General features: G+C 50.1%; 1 protein-coding gene across 1 annotated transcript in view; it reads left to right on the top strand.

The window, feature by feature from the left end:
* Positions 1-19,698, top strand: part of C5_1H14orf93 (chromosome 5_1 C14orf93 homolog) — a 254,856-nt gene that overhangs the window by 114,799 nt on the left and 120,359 nt on the right. The window contains exons 3-4 of the mRNA XM_078644890.1: positions 17,107-17,469; positions 19,493-19,554. Of these exons, the coding sequence (XP_078501016.1) occupies positions 17,107-17,469; positions 19,493-19,554 (425 nt within the window). The remainder of the gene's footprint in view (positions 1-17,106; positions 17,470-19,492; positions 19,555-19,698) is intronic.

Genomic DNA, 19,698 nt, shown 5'->3' with positions numbered 1-19,698 from the left:
TACGAGCAGGAGGGGGAAGGAGAGGGTAGGCATGCGCTCAAGCTGGGGGAGCTGCGAGGTGAACACGCGGTCCTACTTGAGAGACTACGGTGTCACAACTACGCAGCACATACGGCCAAGACGCACACGAAGGCAGATAGAGCTGGCCGCTTACTAGCTTGGCTGATACGGGTCACAGAACGCAATGCCCCGATTGGCGCCATCCACTTAGGGGACGGGACAGTGGTGTATACGCAGCGCGAAATTCATCAGGCGCTCACCGAGCATTATCAAGACCTGTATAGAGCTCGAGGCACGGGTCAGGAATATGCGGTGACGGACTTTCTGGAATCGATTGCGCTGCCCGCTGTCACAGATGCGCAGAAGGTAGAGCTGGCTGCCCCGCTCATGCTAGAAGAGGTGGGGGACGCGATTCAGGCGCTGGCGACAGGGAAAACACCGGGGCCTGACGGTCTGCCAGCCGAATACTATAAAGTGAATAGGGACATCCTAGCGCTGCAGCTTCTCCAGATGTATAGGGCATCGACATCGATGTGGGCCACCTTCCGTCCTCTCTCCGAGAAGCGTTTCTGGTGTCCCTACCCAAACCTGACAGAGACCCAATGTGCCTGGGCTCGTATCGCCTGTTGGCGATGCTCAACACAGACTATAAGATACTAGCCAAAATGCTCGCTAAGCGTCTGGCGCCAATAGTCCCGCAATTAGTCCACCCGGACCAGAATGGCTTTGTGCCGGCAAGGTCCACATCTCTGAACCTCAGGAGGTATTTCCGGGTAGCGACGGAAGCGGCAACGGTCTGGCCCAGAGCGGGGTGCCTGGTGCTGGACTCAGAAAGGGCCTTCGATAGTCTTGAGTGGGGCTATCTCCTGGCGCTACTGGAGACATACGAGCTGGAAGGGGACTTCCTGCAGATGGTGGGGCTGCTGTATAGGAATCCTGTGGTACGCGTCCGGCTGGGACCGTACATATCGGAGGAAGTGGCGGTGGGCAGGGGCACCCGGCAGGGGTGCCCTCTGTCACCGCTGCTCTTCGCGCTAGCCATTGAACCCTTGGCGACAGCCATGAGACAACTCCTGGCTGATGGAATCCCGGTAGGGGATGGTATTCATCAAGTGTCTTTATACGCCGATGATCTATTGGTCTTTGTCAGAGATGTGCACCACATGCCGGAACAGCTTCCCCACTATTGAGTCGCTTTGCCGGTCTCTCGGGGCTCCGAGTTAATGCGGGCAAGTCATGCCTCTATGCCTTTAATGGCGAGGTTACTGACCCAGAGTATAGCCTTCAGGGCACGAGAGTGCAGTGGCGAGCGGACACATTTAAATATCTGGGGATCCAGATCTACCGAAGGCCGGCAGACTTGATGGACGGAAACCCAGGTAGAGCGGTGGCGGCGCTCAAGGCACAGATAAGATTCTGATCCACGCTCCCCCTGACGTCCACAGGCAGAGTGGCCCTGGCCAAAATGGTGATTCTCCCTCGCCTTCTCTACTATTTCACAAATCTGCCTCTGTTCGTGCCTGCATCTTTCTTCTCCAAACTCAATGGGACCCTGCGCGACTTTATCTGGGGCGCATTCCGGCACCGCCTGGCCCTAGGGAAACTGTTCCTCCCCACGGACAAAAGTGGCCTAGCCGCCCCCTGCTATCTGACAGCGCAGCTCCAATGGATTGCCCGCTGGTTAGCGGACAGAGGGGGAGAGAATACCGCCACGAGCGAGCCTCCCTACACCATGGATAGGATCACCGCGCTGTTCCATCCGTTGGCGGCCAGGGCCCGACCTGCCCCGCTTCTGCTAGGGGTGGCGTACAAATGCTTCCGCAGGGCACTATACCTCACAAGGAAAGTGCTCCCATACGCGCCTGCGGTGCCACTGGATGGCTCGCCGGGGGTTGAGGGTGTTCTCACACGCCAAATGCTAGAGCAGTGGCAGGGGGCGGATGTTCAGACGTTAGGTTATACCAAGACGGAGTCTTGATCCCCTTTTGGGGCGCTGGTTGCAGAGGTTGGGCTCCCTCCCGGGGGATTCCTCATGCACAGGTCCCTCACGGCCCGGATGGCGCTTGGATGGGGTGACATTGCGGAGGAGCCGGCGCAGCACTTGACAATGCAGTACTTGCATGTCATGGGCAGGGGCAGGCACCTCATTAAATGGTTTACCGCGTCCCTACGGATACACACGGAGCTGGACCTGAGCCCTCTCCGTGGAAAGTGGGAGCGCGATATGGGCCGCTGGCGGACAAAGAACGGGAAAGGATACTCAAAAGCCCGGTGCGCATCCCCAGAAACATGCGCTTTCGCCAGATTCAAGTATATATCGTCCACAGGGCCTATCTCACCCCCGCCTCCATAAACAAGTACTTCCGCAGGGCGGATGCGTCTTGCCCCCGGTGCGGCGAGCTGGATGCGGATCTCCTTCACCTTCTGTGGCACTGTCCAGGGCTTGGTACCTATTGGAGGGACATTGGTGCCCGGCTCGCGCAATGTACTGGCCACACAATCCCTTGTAACTGGCCTGAATTCCTCCTGCACCACTTCAGGCGGTCACCTAAGAACAAGGCGTCGTCCCGCTTTCTAGACCTTGGGATGGTCACAGCGGTGCGGCTCCTCACAAAAAGATGGAAGGCAAGTGACCCGCCCGGTGTGCAGGCGTGGACCCTGTCTCTCCTGTCGTGGGCCAGAGCGTAGTGGACCGCCATTAGGAGGGAGGAAACCGTGGGGCTCCGCAGAGAGCCCATGGCGGAAGGCTGGGAGGGCATGCTTAACACGCTGCAGGCGACAGGGACCGGCGCAGCTGAGGGGGCGGAGGGGGACACAGCGGGCAGAATGGATGGCTGAGGGGAGGGGTGCGCGGCAAACACCAACACTGGCACGCAAGCTGGGGCCCGCTATCGGAACGCGGTGAGGGTGTTATAGGAATAGTGATGCATGCACACGATAAACGGGAGGAGAGAGTCGGTAGAACAGACCAAGGGGACGACCACACATTTTTCTTATACCAGGGGGGGAGTCGGGCTTCGGGGATGGGAATGAAGGGATGTTTTGTATTGAATCTTGGAGATAATGCCGTATCTTGTTATTGTTATTTTGCAAATGTTATGATTGCAACTGAGTTACACACACATATATGACTTGCCACCCCACGCAGAAATGGGACGCAAAAGACTCTCGCAAGCTGCGGACATGTCTGAACACCTGAGACTTAGTCACCTGACACATGATTGAAATTGTATTGGCGCCTTAATCGCACTTTGCATTGTCAGCGCACTGATAAACGGACACTGTTGACAAAACGTTTTGATGTACATGATGCACACAATGAGATGTCGAAAATGAAAAAGAAATGCCAATAAAAAGAGTTGACAAAAAAAATGACTTATCCATACCATCAACAAACAAATTAACGTCAATATTAACTTTGTTCATGAGCCGATTGTTTTTGGTAGCAGCTCCTCGAGGTATCCCCTTGTAATATACTCTTCGACTATACATCTGTTGACCCTGCTCCTATCATGTCATCATCGTCAGTAACACTCCTGTCGGTGGAGGACCCTCATCGGTGAAAGTCCGACAAGAGACATATACTTATTTTTGGGAAGTGCACTACCTCATTACTTCTTCCAGAGAAAGTCTCACCTATCAAAGTCTCTCTCCAACCTTATCCCAAAATTCTCAACACTGCAGTTGAGGAGAAGACTGAGGACGAAGAATATTATGGACCCACTTACAGACCAAATCAGGATAAAATGACAGTTTCAGGAAGAGAAGGACAATGCTGTTAAGGATGCAGGACCTGATCTTTATGTTGATCCTGATGACCAGTAGAAGCGACATGACACTTGTCACACTTACTGCCCACATCGAGGGGCACACTGTGCAAGCATGGGACCCTGGATTACAGTCAGAGGTATGATCCTTTTTTTTGTTGGTACTCATTGCAAGTCCTTCATATGACAACCTCCAAGCAACAATCGCTGGGTAAGCGCTTTTTACTCCTTACAGGTCTCTAACTCCCAGTGGCCAACATTATTTCCCTACAGGGGCAACCCCTTACCGCTTCACCCCTGGAAGCATTGGCTGCAAAATCTAAGCGTAAGAGTGTTTACTTATGCCCCATCACACTTTGTATCTCATGCATATGTGTGATACCCGTGTTTTAGCGACACCACCCCCTATTATTTGCGATAATCACAATAATGGTACCACCAGTGCCATTACACTTTTGCCGACTGTAGTCTACCCACTGAGCACTGTAGATTCGGCATTCTATGTATATGACTATGTGGCGAAGACGCCTATTTGACTCTCCTCTTCTTACATGTTTATTCTATGTCTTCAATATTGTCGGTACAGGCATATATGAGAAGGGAATCCCTCCTCTCACACCTTAGTGAGTGTAACACATAGCCTGGATTACACTCCTTTTTAACCTGCACTACACTCTATTTTTAAAAAAGGTCCTGAGGAAAACCAGATTTAGTTTAAGGCACTGGCTGAAACATGTCGACCAACTGATGGATGTAGGAGGTAGTAACTCGCCTCCCTTAAACATCCCCAAGCCTTATTTTAACCGCTGACGGGGGCCCAGTTATTAAGATTTAATTTACCCTCGGGTACTGGGACCCTCGCCAAGCCGTTTTAACTCACACTTCATTTTACACCTCACACTGCACTCTCAGTAAAATACCAGTTCCGCTGTAATCAGGCGTCGCAGCACACCCGGGACACATTAGGTGTCACTGGGTGGGCCCGATGATGAAGCATGCCACAAACCAGGTTGGTGGGTGAGGGCTTCATGAATTCACCAACGAGGTGCCCATGACAAATCTAATCAGAGTCCTAACGATATTGGTCATATTTAAGCTAGTCTCTTTTGATAACACATGTAAACTACGGGGACTCAGACTAGCTTTCCAGTCCTCTCTCTCTCTCTTGATACGCGCAACTGCACTCTTTGCCACTGCACTGTACTATGCACTACTCTAATCTATGTCTCTGCATTCTAAGGTGCTGCAATTTGTATGCCACTGAATACAGTGCCACTGTACTCTACACCACTTTACTCTGCAAATCACTCTACACCAGTCCACTCTTTGCCACTCCACTATACACCACTGTACATGACTCCACACTAAGCTTATCCAATAGACAACACCCTCTGCCACTTACTTCACTTTTCTCCATTCCACTCTACGACACTCCACGCCACTATCCTCTACGCCACTAACTTTTAGCCATGCTGAACAGCAGCCACGTGGTGTACAACATGGCTAACACACTGTGGAAAATCTATTAGACGATACTTATTGGCTTTTCCAGTGCTTGGAAAATGCTATAAGCTACCAGTTTCCACTAAAGGAGCTACTTTTCCCATGATTTCTATGATCTAAGAAAGAAGACAGTTAAGGCCATACCCGTTGTACCTCACATTTGGCAGGAATGATTCAAAATAATACAAACACTTGCAAACATGGCATCAATGGTACCACATTTCGATAAGTATAACAAACACAAGTGTAATGATTTGGGTGTATTATATGGTACAGCTGTGCGGCCCTAACGTGTGATACACTAGGAGCTTGGTAGCCCACCCTAGAAGTGTGGTTACCTGTGGGTTGTACGCCCACAGGAAAACCAGTTTGGGCATTGGTCTTCCCTCTCTGTTTCTGCTGCCAGCCTGAACAAGGGGCAGCCCCTCAAGAGTGTGATCGCCATTTGAATACCAAAGGTGACATCGCTTTAGAAGCACGCCTTTTTATGCTACCACCCTGAGTTGCTTCCTGTTAAGAGGAAGAAACACCTCGCACTGTAGCAGGCGGCTTATGTTTTGAAGCCTGGGAGTCGTTTACATAACTCCTCAGGAGGGAATAACTGTCTGGTAGCCATTGGCCATGGAGGCCATTGAACAAACTGGGTAACAGAATGGCATCTTTCTAAAATTTGCATTTCTCTAGAAGTGCCACAATTAATTTGATACCTTGCAGTACCCATCTCAATAGTCCCATTCAGAAGTTAGCCGGGCTTAGTGGTCAGCAAGTAACTCTGTGTTAGCCAATAGGGCTACTGACTCACCCACAGCAAAACGGCAATTTGGAGGTGTTGCTCTCAGGACCTATATAAAAATACATGTTCCACTTAATAATATACAGCTCCCTGCCTTAGGGCTCGATAGGCCTTCCTTAGGGCAGGCTTCCATACCTTGTTGAGGCCTTGCCATTGGTTTGAATGGCATAGTCGAACTAGCAGTTTTAACACTGCCCTTCCAGTCTGCAGTGGCTGGCTGGGAGCCGTTTTGCATATTTTCACACTGGGTGGCACAATCAGTGTTGCAGCCTTGCGTGGACACTCTGCCTTACCTACCCTGGGTACAATATACATGGGACTTATTAGTAAGTTAGTCCCTGCCAATTGGGGGTAGCCAATTGGACATGCACTTTGTAAGGGGTTAGGACACTGGCACTGAGGTCTGGCTGGCAGGCCTTAGTGCACTCTCAGATTTGAAAAACCAGCATTATCAGTCCACAAATGTATAGGTGAAAATGCAAAAATAGGCATTTCCTTACAACAAGGACATGCCCATGTGCCTTACTGATCACCTAAAGTCAGATTCTGTGATAATGCTGGCAGGATAGAGAAGGCATGTAATCTCTCAGCACAGTTTTTTTTCTAAAAGAGAAGACCATAGAATGGACAATTTTCTAAGGTTCGTCTATTCAGTGGCAGGGCAGCTTATTCCCTGGCCATCCACAGACAATATGATCGCCAGATGTGGTCGGACAGCTCTTCATACCTGGACAGCATGCTAGAACATATATAGGAAGTCCAAGGCCATTCAACCATAAAGCATATGGAAGCATATAGTCAGTGGTTTTCGACTCAGCATTGGACATAGCAAGTAGCAGATAAAGACAGTTGGTTGGAGCAGCTGTTCCATCAATTTAATTCCATTCATGGTGCTAGAGGATGAGACCAGTCATTGTTTCAAGGTGGGTTTTAGCCACCGGCTATCAGCTGCAGCTGCTACAACAGTCATACTACTTCCAATACTATAACACACAGCTGCAATACAGGTATCCTTCTGGCTCATCCTACATGAGACCACCAGCAATGGAAACAACCAGACCAAATCAAAGGATGCCTCTAGATGACAATGGCACTCCACAGGGACTGGTCACCAGCACCTCAGTTCTTTTGGGCCATGGCACTGTGAAGGAAGAATCTTGGCTTTTTCCAGGAGTGCAACTCCATCACATCAGAAAATTGGAGTCTCAACATAGTGCCACCTGGCAGCACCCTTTAATTCATAGAAATCCCACAATGCACAAACATCTTTGTCTCTGACAAGAGATTGTCTGCATGCTACACAAAGATCAAAACCCCTGCTCAAATTACAGTGGAACAAGGGGTTTTATCCCAAATTCTTTCTTGTCAATAATTCAGGAAAATGGCAGCCCACTTTAGGCATATATCAGCTGAGCCATTTCTTCAATAAGCAGTCACTTCTCATTGTGAGTCTGCAGGAGGTCCTTAAACTTTTTAAGGCGAGAGGTCCTTAATCACAAGGTGGAACAATTCTTTACCTCGTTGAACTTTCAAGGCACATCCTTTCACATGCCCACATGCTTCAATCATCAGAAGTGTTTGTAGTTCAAAGTGGCTGGGTGCTACTCCCAGTTAAAAAATCATCACTCATTCCACTCCATCACCTCACATCCAATAGCGGGGGTAATTCTGGACTTGGCCTTAGATAAACCTTTGCCTGCAGAGCAGCATATGCAACGAATACAGTAGCTAGTCTGATAATTACAAAATCTGTGATTCCCAATGGAATGCATAGTCAAATAACTCCTAAAGGTGATTTCATCCTGCATCCCTATAATTGGTCTTTGATTCATTTGCACACAGTCCCTACCGGAAGGATTAGACAGCCAGCAGTCACAGTTTGCTTCTATGAGAGAGAAAGAGGTGAAATTCCAGGGGCATCACCATTGTTATCATTTGCAGCATCTTCATGGTATAGTAATTGAAGGAAGAGAGGCATAGACAACCAAACTGAGCGAGCATTGATAGTTTCAGCTTGGTGGATTGGTCATCCAAGGCTCTTCATCAAGGCTCTTGGTGTAGTGTTTGTGCGAGAGGTATTGGGCAACCAGTGATTATCCTTGCTTTGATGACAGGCTGATCATATTATCTTAAAAGTCTGTACATCTCTGACATGGTCTTATTTCTTTTTTATTTATGGTATAACCATAAACAACCTAAGGTGATTAAGGAATGGCAATGCAATAAACAAAACTCACATACACAACAAGACTAATAAAATGAAAATAATGAAAGCAAATAATTATGTAAATTGGAACAGCTAGAACCAAAAGTCTGAAACTTTGGAATGAAGTGGGGACACTGGAAGAGTACTCTACACAACAGGAGTAGCAACAGGAGAATGGTGGAGAAGATATGAAGTTCTTTGGCAAAAAAGTGAATAGATTTGAAAATACTGATGATCTAGGAAAGTGTTGCCTTTATATACTACGCAAGAGAAATTTACATATGAATGCTCATGAATACGCAAGCAAAATTTTCCCTCTGAAATGTGTGCACTGACTACGACGCAACAGCGTTGTTGTACCTCATCATGTGGCACGGAAGAGTTTATGTCAGCCTCAGAATGCAGAACCTTCTAGTTTTCATGGCTTAGTCCTGACATGTTGGTCTCAGACCTGAATTTCCTGACAAAGACAAGGATTCTCATCTTTTCTCGTGAGATGTTTTGAAGTTTCTCCAACGTCTGTGCAGGAAGTTGTCATTTTTACTGACAGCCTATTCGCTGGTATTGAAGCATGTGAAACTTTGGCTCAAATCTGCATGCCAGAGAGGCTGCCATAGAATATTGGAACAGTAAAATCTAAACGTATACATTATTAGTGCTTAGTTACAAGTGGACATGATTTCACGTTGATAGGTCTTTCATTCATGTCAGACAGATGTTCACGCAGTCATGTGCATTTTCCTGTCTGCATCTGGACGATGAAAAATTTCTTTGAATATTTTTTATAAAAGTGCTCCTGACTAACTGATGCCGCCAATATGATAGAGACATCTAGCCGCAGAGTCCTTACCTTTGAACTTCCAGGCGTCATGCTGGACCCTGAAGATTTTTCTCAGCAGTACCCCTGCACGCTGGTAGATGGCTTCAGTAGACTCAGCGTGATGTCGTTGACGTCAATATAACCGCCTCTTCGGCGCGCTGACCTCAGTTTTTTCTATCTGCGCCGATCCCTTGTAGAGAGCCACCCCCTGTTTTTTTTTTATAGACTTTTTTCGACTTCGTTGGTGTGCAGGTATATCATGTCAAGCAAGAAGACTTCGGGGTTCAAGCCGTGCAGCTCCTGACATCGTGCCTTGTCGGTCAAGGACCCCCATATGGTCTGTCTTTGGTGCCTGGATCGTGAATACGTCTCCAAGTCTGCTCGGAATGCCGGGCCATGGCGTCGAAGGCTTTGAGGGAGCGGTCCCTGAATCTTCTCACGGCCCGGAGTCCTACACTGTGGATGTCGCATCATCAGTCTCCATCCCGGTCTCGGTCGAGAGGAAGGTCCAAGCACCGCTCGAGTAATAGAAATCCTGTTCGTCAAAGTCAGGTAAGAGGCACCACAAAAAGCACAAGAAGTCGTAGCGTGCTTCGACTTGGCCCCGCCCATCTCGCTAAGCGGCGGAGGAACCTTGGCGTTCGAGGCCACACCCTACTTTCTGCCTCCCTCTCCCTCCCGCCACTGCTGCTCCTGCGGCCCCTCCTGCTCCCACGTGTTCCCACTCCTGCTCCCGGCTTCCAGCTGTCCCGACCTCTACTTACAGTGGGCACGGCCTTCGGTGTGCCAAAGGCAAGCCTGTCTGCGTCCGTCCGCGACCCGACCGTGACCAGCACCAGGAACCCTGGTCCTCCGACCTGCCAACGCTGCAGATCCTCGGCACTCTATGCACTCAACGTCTGCAAGAAAAACTACTACAAGCTCTCTTAACCTCTTGACACCCACAGACCCTTCACTTGCCAACACTGCTGCCACTCCTTCACCTTCACCGGGACCCAGGTCCCACCTCCACAAATCGATTGCGCTCCAAACCTAGCAATGCATCCTTTTTATTTATGTTATGTTATGTTACTGTAGATTTATAGATCGCGTTATCACCCAAAGGTCTCTAAGTGCTGTCAACGGACGTCAGACTAGTTGAGAACGAAGTGAGCTGTTCAAAGCGATCCCCATGCCTCTAAAAACAGTACAGTTTTCAAACTCTTCCTAAAGCGGAGGAGATTCGTTTCCTTACGAAGTTCAGTGGGGAGACAGTTCCATGCCTGAGGAGCAACGGTCGAGAAGGCTCGCCCACCCAAGGACGAGCGATTGTACCAGGGGCAGGCCAGATAGCAGGCATCAGCCAACCGAAATACCCTACACGGGCAGTAATTAGTCAAACGGCCCTTGATGTAACTAGGGGCTAAGCCATGAACAGCCTTATGCACAATACAGAGACTTTTGAATCTGGTTCTCAGTAGGATCGGGAGCCAGTGTAGGTTCTGCAATAAGGGCGTGACTTGTGTATGTCTGGGTTTTTTAAAGATTAGTCTCGCCTCGTCATTCATTACCACCTGAAGCCTGGCCAAAAGATTTTTTGGCAGACCAAGGTATAGGGCATTCCCATAATCGAGACGTGATGGGATCAGAGCGGAAACTGCCAATCTAAGGGTTCTGAAAGACAGAAGTGGAGACAGTTTCCGAAGCTGACGCATTAAGCCCACAGTGGTTCCAACAACCGCCGATACTTGCTGTGTCATAGATAGCAAGGCATCAATCTTAATACCAAGGCTTTTTACGGCCATGGCCGATTGGGGGAAGGGGTACAAAAGGGGGTGGTGATGGACGGAGCATCTGAACCAATCAAACACTCACACCCAGTCAAAAGATCTGGGTTTGATCCATCACCGTTCTTTAGCCCACTCTGCCACCCCAGTTCAGACATGGCTATATGCAAATCAGTCTGACCCTGTGCCTCATGGGAACAGTCCAACCCGAACTGCCAAGCCATGCCTTCCCTGGACCGCAAACAAGCTTCCGAGGACCGGTTTCTGGCATTACAGCCGTCTTCAGCCCGGCTTGCTTGAATCCAGTGGCAAAGTGAGCAAGGGACTCACGTCTGAGCATACCCTGCCACACTTATGGCGGCCAAAGCGGTACAAAAGGGGGTGGTAATGGACGGAGCATCTGAACCAATCAAACACTCACACCCAGTCAAAAGATCTGGGTTTGATCCATCACCGTTCTTTAGCCCACTCTGCCACCCCAGTTCAGACATGGCTATATGCAAATCAGTCTGACCCTGTGCCGGTCTGGGAAAGACATGGCTTGGTAGTTCGGACTGGACTGTTCCCATGAGGCACAGGGTCAGAGCTGATTTGCATATAGCCAGTGTCTAACCCAGGGTGGTGTGGAGTGCAAAAAAACGATGGATTTAGGCCCAGATCCTTGTACTGGGGTGAATGTATGACATTGTTCTACATTCTGTCCATCAACTCTGTTTTTTGCAATTTTCACCCCGAGTGGGCTGGGTATGCTCAGACGTGAGTCCCAGGCTCTCCACACCACTGGAGTCAAGCTATCCAGGCTGATGAAGGCTGATAGCCAGAAACCGGTCCTTGGATACTTGATTCCGGTCTGGGAAACACATGGCTTGGTAGTTCGGACTGGACTGTTCCCATGAGGCACAGGGTCAGAGCTGATTTGCATATAGCCAGTGTCTAACCCAGGGTGGTGTGGAGTGCAAAAAAACGATGGATTTAGGCCCAGATCCTTGTACTGGGGTAAATGTATGACATTGTTCTACATTCTGTCCATCAACTCTGTTTTTTGCAATTTTCACCCCGAGTGGGCTGGGTATGCTCAGACGTGAGTCCCAGGCTCTCCACACCACTGGAGTCAAGCTATCCAGGCTGATGAAGGCTGATAGCCAGAAACCGGTCCTTGGATGCTTGATTCCGGTCTGGGAAAGACATGGCTTGGTAGTTCGGACTGGACTGTTCCCATGAGGCACAGGGTCAGAGCTGATTTGCATATAGCCAGTGTCTAACCCAGGGTGGTGTGGAGTGCAAAAAAACGATGGATTTAGGCCCAGATCCTTGTACTGGGGTGAATGTATGACATTGTTCTACATTCTGTCCATCAACTCTGTTTTTTGCAATTTTCACCCCGAGTGGGCTGGGTATGCTCAGACGTGAGTCCCAGGCTCTCCACACCACTGGAGTCAAGCTATCCAGGCTGATGAAGGCTGATAGCCAGAAACCGGTCCATGGATACTTGATTCCAGTCTGGGAAACACATGGCTTGGTAGTTCGGACTGGACTGTTCCCATGAGGCACAGGGTCAGAGCTGATTTGCATATAGCCAGTGTCTAACCCAGGGTGGTGTGGAGTGCAAAAAAACGATGGATTTAGGCCCAGATCCTTGTACTGTGGTAAATGTATGACATTGTTCTACATTCTGTCCATCAACTCTGTTTTTTGCAATTTTCACCCCGAGTGGGCTGGGTATGCTCAGACGTGAGTCCCAGGCTCTCCACACCACTGGAGTCAAGCTATCCAGGCTGATGAAGGCTGATAGCCAGAAACCGGTCCTTGGATGCTTGATTCCGGTCTGGGAAAGACATGGCTTGGTAGTTCGGACTGGACTGTTCCCGTGAGGCACAGGGTCAGAGCTGATTTGCATATAGCCAGTGTCTAACCCAGGGTGGTGTGGAGTGCAAAAAAACGATGGATTTAGGCCCAGATCCTTGTACTGGGGTGAATGTATGACATTGTTCTACATTCTGTCCATCAACTCTGTTTTTTGCAATTTTCACCCCGAGTGGGCTGGGTATGCTCAGACGTGAGTCCCAGGCTCTCCACACCACTGGAGTCAAGCTATCCAGGCTGATGAAGGCTGATAGCCAGAAACCGGTCCTTGGATTCTTGATTCCGGTCTGGGAAAGACATGGCTTGGTAGTTCGGACTGGACTGTTCCCATGAGGCACAGGGTCAGAGTTTATTTGCATATAGCCAGTGTCTAACCCAGGGTGGTGTGGAGTGCAAAAAAACGATGGATTTAGGCCCAGATCCTTGTACTGGGGTGAATGTATGGCCTTGTTCTACATTCGGCCATCAACTCTGTTTTTTGAGATTGGGGGAAGGGCCCTAGTTCTGTTGTTATGTTATGTTGTTATGTTGTTAGTTCTGCGGGCCAGAACAGTCATTCCAGGGGTTTGAGGTTGTAGTGACCGCTAAAACCTCTGTTTTTCCAGGGTTGATTTTTAGCAAGTTCGTCAACATCCTGTTGATGGTAATCTTGAGAATGTCTTGCATTCTTAGGTAAGCCCTAGGTGAATGGTCGATCTGGATCAAGATTTGGGTGTCGTAGGCATAATTATAAACCCTGCAATCCAACTGATTCAATGCAGCAATTAAAGGCTGCAGATAGACATGAAAAGCAGGGGGGATAAGGCTGAACCCTGGGGTACTCCACACACCAGCGTAGCTGGCTGGGACACCAGATTTCCTAATTGTACTAGCTGGGACCGATCCCTGAGAAATGAGGTCAGCCAGGCCAGAGGTATCAAACTGCAATAAAAGGCAGACACTCAAAACACAATAACACACTGGGAAGGCACTTCTATAGTCATGGAGTACAGAATTTCCTATAGTGGAAGAACTTCCTTCAGGGAATAGCGAGGGCGTGAATTAGATTTGGAAGTGCCTTGGAAGGAGGACAAGTTTGAGGTCAGCTTTGAAGGACCGGGAAGAGGTGGTGGTCTGGAGCTGAGGCGGAAGTGAGTACCAGATTCTCACCACGTTGCCTGAAAAGGATAGGGCCATCGATCTTTCCTTTTTTTTTAAAAAAGACACGCCACGGAAATCTGGGACCTCCTCGACACCACCACCCCTTCCTTACCCAAACCTGGACGAACACTGCCTCAGGGCCTGACATCGCGAGCGCCATCCCGAAGGCTACAAGATCACCCGGAAGGACCGCCCCAACCACCCCGGGAGAGGCATCGCCATCGCTCACAAGTCCAACCTCCGTCTGAGTACCTACACCGACAGGCCCAAAGACCTGGGGGGAACACCACCACTTCAAGATACAGACCAACCCGACCACCTCCCTCCGAGGCACCCTCGTCTACAGACACCCCCCGGACCACACGGCCCTTTCTCCGACTCCATCACCAACATCATCACCTCGTAAACCACATCCACCAACTCCACCTTGCTGGGAGACCTCAGTTTCCACATAGACAACTGCCAAGACCACAACTCCACCTCCCTCCTGGACAACCTCCACAACATCGAACTCAAACAGATCACACCAGAACCTACGTACTCCGTAGGACACACCCTCAACCCCATCTTCACAGCAGGAAACTCCATCACCTTCAGCCACACCTCCAAACTCCCACGGACAGACCACTGCTACGTCCATTTCACCTTTAAAATAAACATCTCCCACAGGCGCCCACAACAGCTCCAACGCAGGAATTGGAACAAGATCTCTGATGACCAGCTCGACGACTCAGCAGCAGCTCCACTCCCACCACCACAGACGAGAGACCCTACCACCGCCGCCCGTACCCTACACAACTGGATCACAGACTGCGCCAACACCATCGCCCCCTCAAGAAAACTTCCTACCCACACGCCAAAAGAGCCAGTTGGATCCCCATCAAACTCCGAGAATCTAGACAAACCTGCAGACGCCTCAAAAATCTATGGAGGAACTCCAAACCCCCCTGCAGACCTCGACAACTTCAAAGCAGCCACCACCACCCACCACAAACTTATCAGATACTCAAGGAAGAATGCACTCCAGGACAGAATCTCCACCCATGCACACAACAGCAAGGAACTCTTTGGCATCATCAAAGAGTTCGCCCAACCCAACAGTGAGACTGCCGACATCCCACCCTGCCAGGACCTCTGCGATAGACTCAGTGCCTTCTTCCATCACAAAATCAGGACCATCTTTGACAACTTCGACCGCAACAACCTTAACGAGGAATCCTCTCCCACCACCCCCTTCACCCCGCAGCCGACACTGGATAGCTAGACTGCCCTCAGCATCGAAGACACCCTAAAAACTATGAAGACAACACACTCCGGGCCCCTGCCCCACCACATCTACCACAGAGCCTCAGACATCATCGCGCGAGCTTCAATGAATCATTAACCGCTCCTTCGAGACCACCTCCTTTCCCGACGACTGGAAGCACGCTGAGATCAACCCTCTCCTGAAAAGATTCTTGGTGGACCCCACCGACCTTAAGAACTTCAGACCGATCTCCTTACTCCTGTATCCAGCAAAAGTCATGGAAAACATCGTCAACAGTCAACTCGCCTCCTTCATAGAAAAAAACAACATCCTGGACCCCTTCCAATCAGGCTTCAGGAAGAATCACAGCACCGAAACCTTCCTTCTCGCTGTGACAGACGACATCCACTCCCTCCTCGACAGAGGAAAGACTGTGATCCTCATCCTCCTGGACCTCTCCGCGGCCCTCGATGCAGTATCACACCGTACCCTAGCCCCAGACTCCACGACACAGGAATCTGGAAAAAGGCCCTTGACTGGATCCGCTCATTCCTCTCCGGCAGAACGCAGCGAGTCAGACTCCTTCCTTTCCACTCGGAACCCACACCTATCTCCTGTGGAGTCCCCCAAGGATCCTCCATCAACCCCACCCTGTTTAACGTCTACGTGGCCCCACTCGCATCCATCATCATATATCACGGACTCAACATTGTATCGTACACTGACAACACCCAACTCATCCTCTGCCTATTCAATGAATCCAACATCTCCAAACACAACTTTTAAGAAGGAATGGAAGCAGTCGCCAGATGGATAAAGAACAGCTGCCTTCAACACAGACAAAACCGAAGTACTCATCCTGGGCTCATACCCTGATGCCTGGAACGACACCTGGTGGCCACCCCGCCCTTGGAAACCCTCTCTCCCCCACGAGCCACGCACCAACCTCGGAATTATCCTGGACTCCGAACTCAAACTGGACCGCCAGATCACCGCTGTCACCTCTTCCTGCTACCACACCCTCCACCTACTCCGAAACACCTTCAACTGGATTCTCCTCGAACACAGGAAAACCGTCACCCACACCCTCATCAGCAGCAGACTGGACTACGGCAACGCACTCCACACTGGGATCTACAAGAACCTCACTCGCAGACTCCAGAACATTCAGACTAGTCCTCAATCTACCGCGCCACATCAGCCAACATCTACGGACTATACACTGGCTCCCCATCGAGAAGAGAATCGCCTTCAAATTTCTCACCCACGCCCACAAAGCCCTCCACAACACTGGAGACCGGCCTACATGAACCACAGCCTTTCGTTCCACGGCACCCCAAAGATCCCTCCTCTCAGCCTAGCTCTCTCTCCCGACAGTGCCACACATCAAGCAGACCAGAACAGGAGGATGCTTCTTCTCCCACCTTGCAGCCAAGGCATGGAACACCCTCCCTCTCCACCTCCGACAGACAGCAACACTCTCCAAGTTCTTGAAGGACCTCAAGACCTGGCTCTTTGACGAATCGCCGTGAACATCCAGGGGCTGCGCACCCTCCCCCCGCAGCGTATTGAGACCCATTCAGGTGAGTAGCTGCACTTCATAAACCCATGATTGAGCTGCTGGCAGAGGTGCAGGAGAAAGGAGCTGTCAGGGTAAATGTGACTCCTCTGTCAAAAGGTATGTATTCCATGAGACCCCTGAGATCAAGTGTTTGTACCTGGATTTGTACCGTGTCATTATGACTGTCATCATCGTCAAGTTCAGTATGGCTGTCTCCTGAGGAGTTTCAATGGTATATTTCCCTAATTCTTGATGGATCTGTCACTTTTGAGGTTTCAATGTCATTCTTGTTTCCAGGCAGTGTTACATCATCTTAAAGATCATTACTATGACGTCTCCTTCAGAGGCTGATTGTGTTATGCATTCTGTGCTCATGGTAGATACTTTGTTCTTCTCACTTTCCTGTTTGCCAACCTCCTCTTGGTTCTTTTCCATCTGTAGACCCTTGAGGAATTTATTGGCATTGATGGCTCTTTCCAGAGGATGCCAGCGCCGCCATTCAGCAGACAGCTGTCGCCGGGCACCCAAGCCGCACTTCACCGGGTAGCAACGGAAACAGGTCTAGGAGCTGAACCAGCCTTGAAGGCACCAACTTCACAGCAACAGCACTACCTGCAGCAGGAGGACTCCCTGAGCCCTAGCGGCATGGTGATTGACAGCTCGGGAGAGGCGGGGGCCAGCTGTAGTGAGAGGCGGTCATCATGCTCCCCGCAACCACCTCCAATGATCTACCTAGGTCCTCGCTTCGAGGCACGAAGCAGCGGGCAGAAAAACTCCAGGAGGAAACGGGACCTGGTGCTGTCAGTGAGTATGGAGAATGGAGAGCAGAGGATTTGCAACTGTGCTTTACTTACACATGTCACACAAAGGGTGAGAGGGTCCTTTCGGCCTTAACTAAACAAATACATGTATGAGGTTAGCAGCACAAGTTACACAGGCAGATAGTGTGATTTGGAGCACACCGAACTGTGGTGCTAGCAATAACAGAAGGTAGGTAGAAAAGAGGAGACATAATTCCCTGCATATATCAAAATAAAGAGTCAGAGACACTAGAGAGAGAGCTTCATGGGGAGCTGAAGGTAACAGAACGCAAACTGGCTCGGTTGGTGCACTTAGGGTGAACTGGAGAGCCACACAGTGTACAGTAACACAAGTCATACAGGCGTATGTTGTTAGAGGGGACTTTCTGCAGAGCATTGTGCACAACAGTACCACTAGGCAGCAGACGTCGTCCTACTTAAGACTGAGTACGAATACAACACTGCTTATATATGCCATATCTCAAAGCTCACAACAGTGCCATCCTTATATCAGAACCTCCAATAGATGGCAAAAACAGACTCCTTGAGAAATAGGCATGAAAGTCACCGAACCTGACAGCGATACAGACATCATGGGTAGGAGGCAGCTCACTGCAAATTTTAAGTCAAAGAGAGGCGGTTGTATGACGGAACAACGAGTTCCACAACCCTAAACCACGCGGTCGGAATAACGCCTGCATATATTGTGGTAAAGGCATGCAAGGTTAAGGAGTATGCGTGGCTAAGGTCGTCACCACCCCTCCCCACCGCCCTAGGGTACAAACTACCTACCCCCCCCCCCCCCCCGCCTGAGGTGCAACCCCCACGCTGTGTCGTCTCCCTGCCCCAATTCCTGAGACCCTGTCCCTTAACCCTGTCCTTTAACCTGACCCTGGCCAGCCCTAAAAACTGCCCCGCCCTCCCCAAACCCTAAAAACTACCCAGACTACCCATTCCCCTCCCCCGGGGCCTAATTCACTAAACCCTAATTTAAAAACTACCCCAACACTTTCCCAGCCCTGAAAACTACCCCTGACCTCCCATCCCTGAAAACTTGCCCCACCCCCCAGCCCTGAAAACTACCAAAACTACCTCCAATCCCCACCCCTAAAAACTACCTCCAAACCCACTGCCATGAAGATTAGCCCCGATATCCCCCAGCCCAGAAAACTACACCCGACCCATCCCCCATTCCCATCCCAGAAAACTACCCCAACCCGCCCCCCCCCCCCGGCCTCAAAACTGCTCCCCAACCAATCCCCCAGCCCACAAAACTACCCGACCCCCCAGCCGACAAAAGTACCCCCTGCCCACAAAACAACACCCGCCCCACTTAAAACAAACCCAACCCACCCCCAGCCCACAAAACACCCCCGACCCCCAGCCCACAAGACAGCCCCTGCCCCCCCAGCCCACAAGATAACCCCCAACCCCAACCCCGAACCCCCAGCCCACAAGAGAACCCACAACGCCCATCTCACAAAACAACCCCCCACATCCCCAGCCCCACTTACCTCACCGCGATCTCATGCTGCTTCCGTCCGTCTGCGTACCCTACCACGCATTGCCTTAAACACGCACATGCGTAGTTAAGGCATGCATAGTAGGACTTGCGAAGTCGGAACACTCGCGGTTAAGACCGCGATGTTCCAACTGTTCCTCCTCGACACACTCCCATGCAGAGCGTATAGCAACACAAATCACACAGGCTTAAAGGAGGAGACTGAACTCTGCAGATTTTACATTACAAAAGTTATAGAGGCACACGAGGTGGGAGTGATCTACCCACAGAGACTATCATTACATAATCATACAGACACAAGATGAGTGGTAGTAGTTGCCCTCACATTTTGCTCTTGGTTGTATTAATGGGAACTGTTGCAGGGTGAGGATGCAAGTACATGGTGGGGTTAGTGGGTAACTGCAGTAGGAGATGCAATTTCAACCTGAGCCCTGTTAATGTCTGTACTGTTGTCCTTTACTCTTCTAATCAGCTTTTCAATTCCCTTTTGTATCTCATTGATTAGAAACTGGTGCATAATGTTCACAACCACATTTCCAACAATACAAGATTCAACGGGTCTGAGAGGTAAGAGGTGGGACAGGGTATGCTCTTCTTGTCTTCCATTTACAGGGTTAATCCATAGTCTAACTACCTGTCATTCTTAATCCTACTCTGCCCCTCTTCCTCTGCACTTTTTTTACATTATGTTCGCCTACACTCTCTCATCTT

The sequence above is a fragment of the Lissotriton helveticus genome, chromosome 5_1 (assembly GCF_964261635.1).
Source record: "Lissotriton helveticus chromosome 5_1, aLisHel1.1, whole genome shotgun sequence".
In the NCBI taxonomy this organism is placed as follows: domain Eukaryota; kingdom Metazoa; phylum Chordata; class Amphibia; order Caudata; family Salamandridae; genus Lissotriton; species Lissotriton helveticus.
The sequence above is the reverse complement of the archived record's forward strand: the minus strand, read 5'-3'. Positions and strand labels throughout refer to the sequence as shown.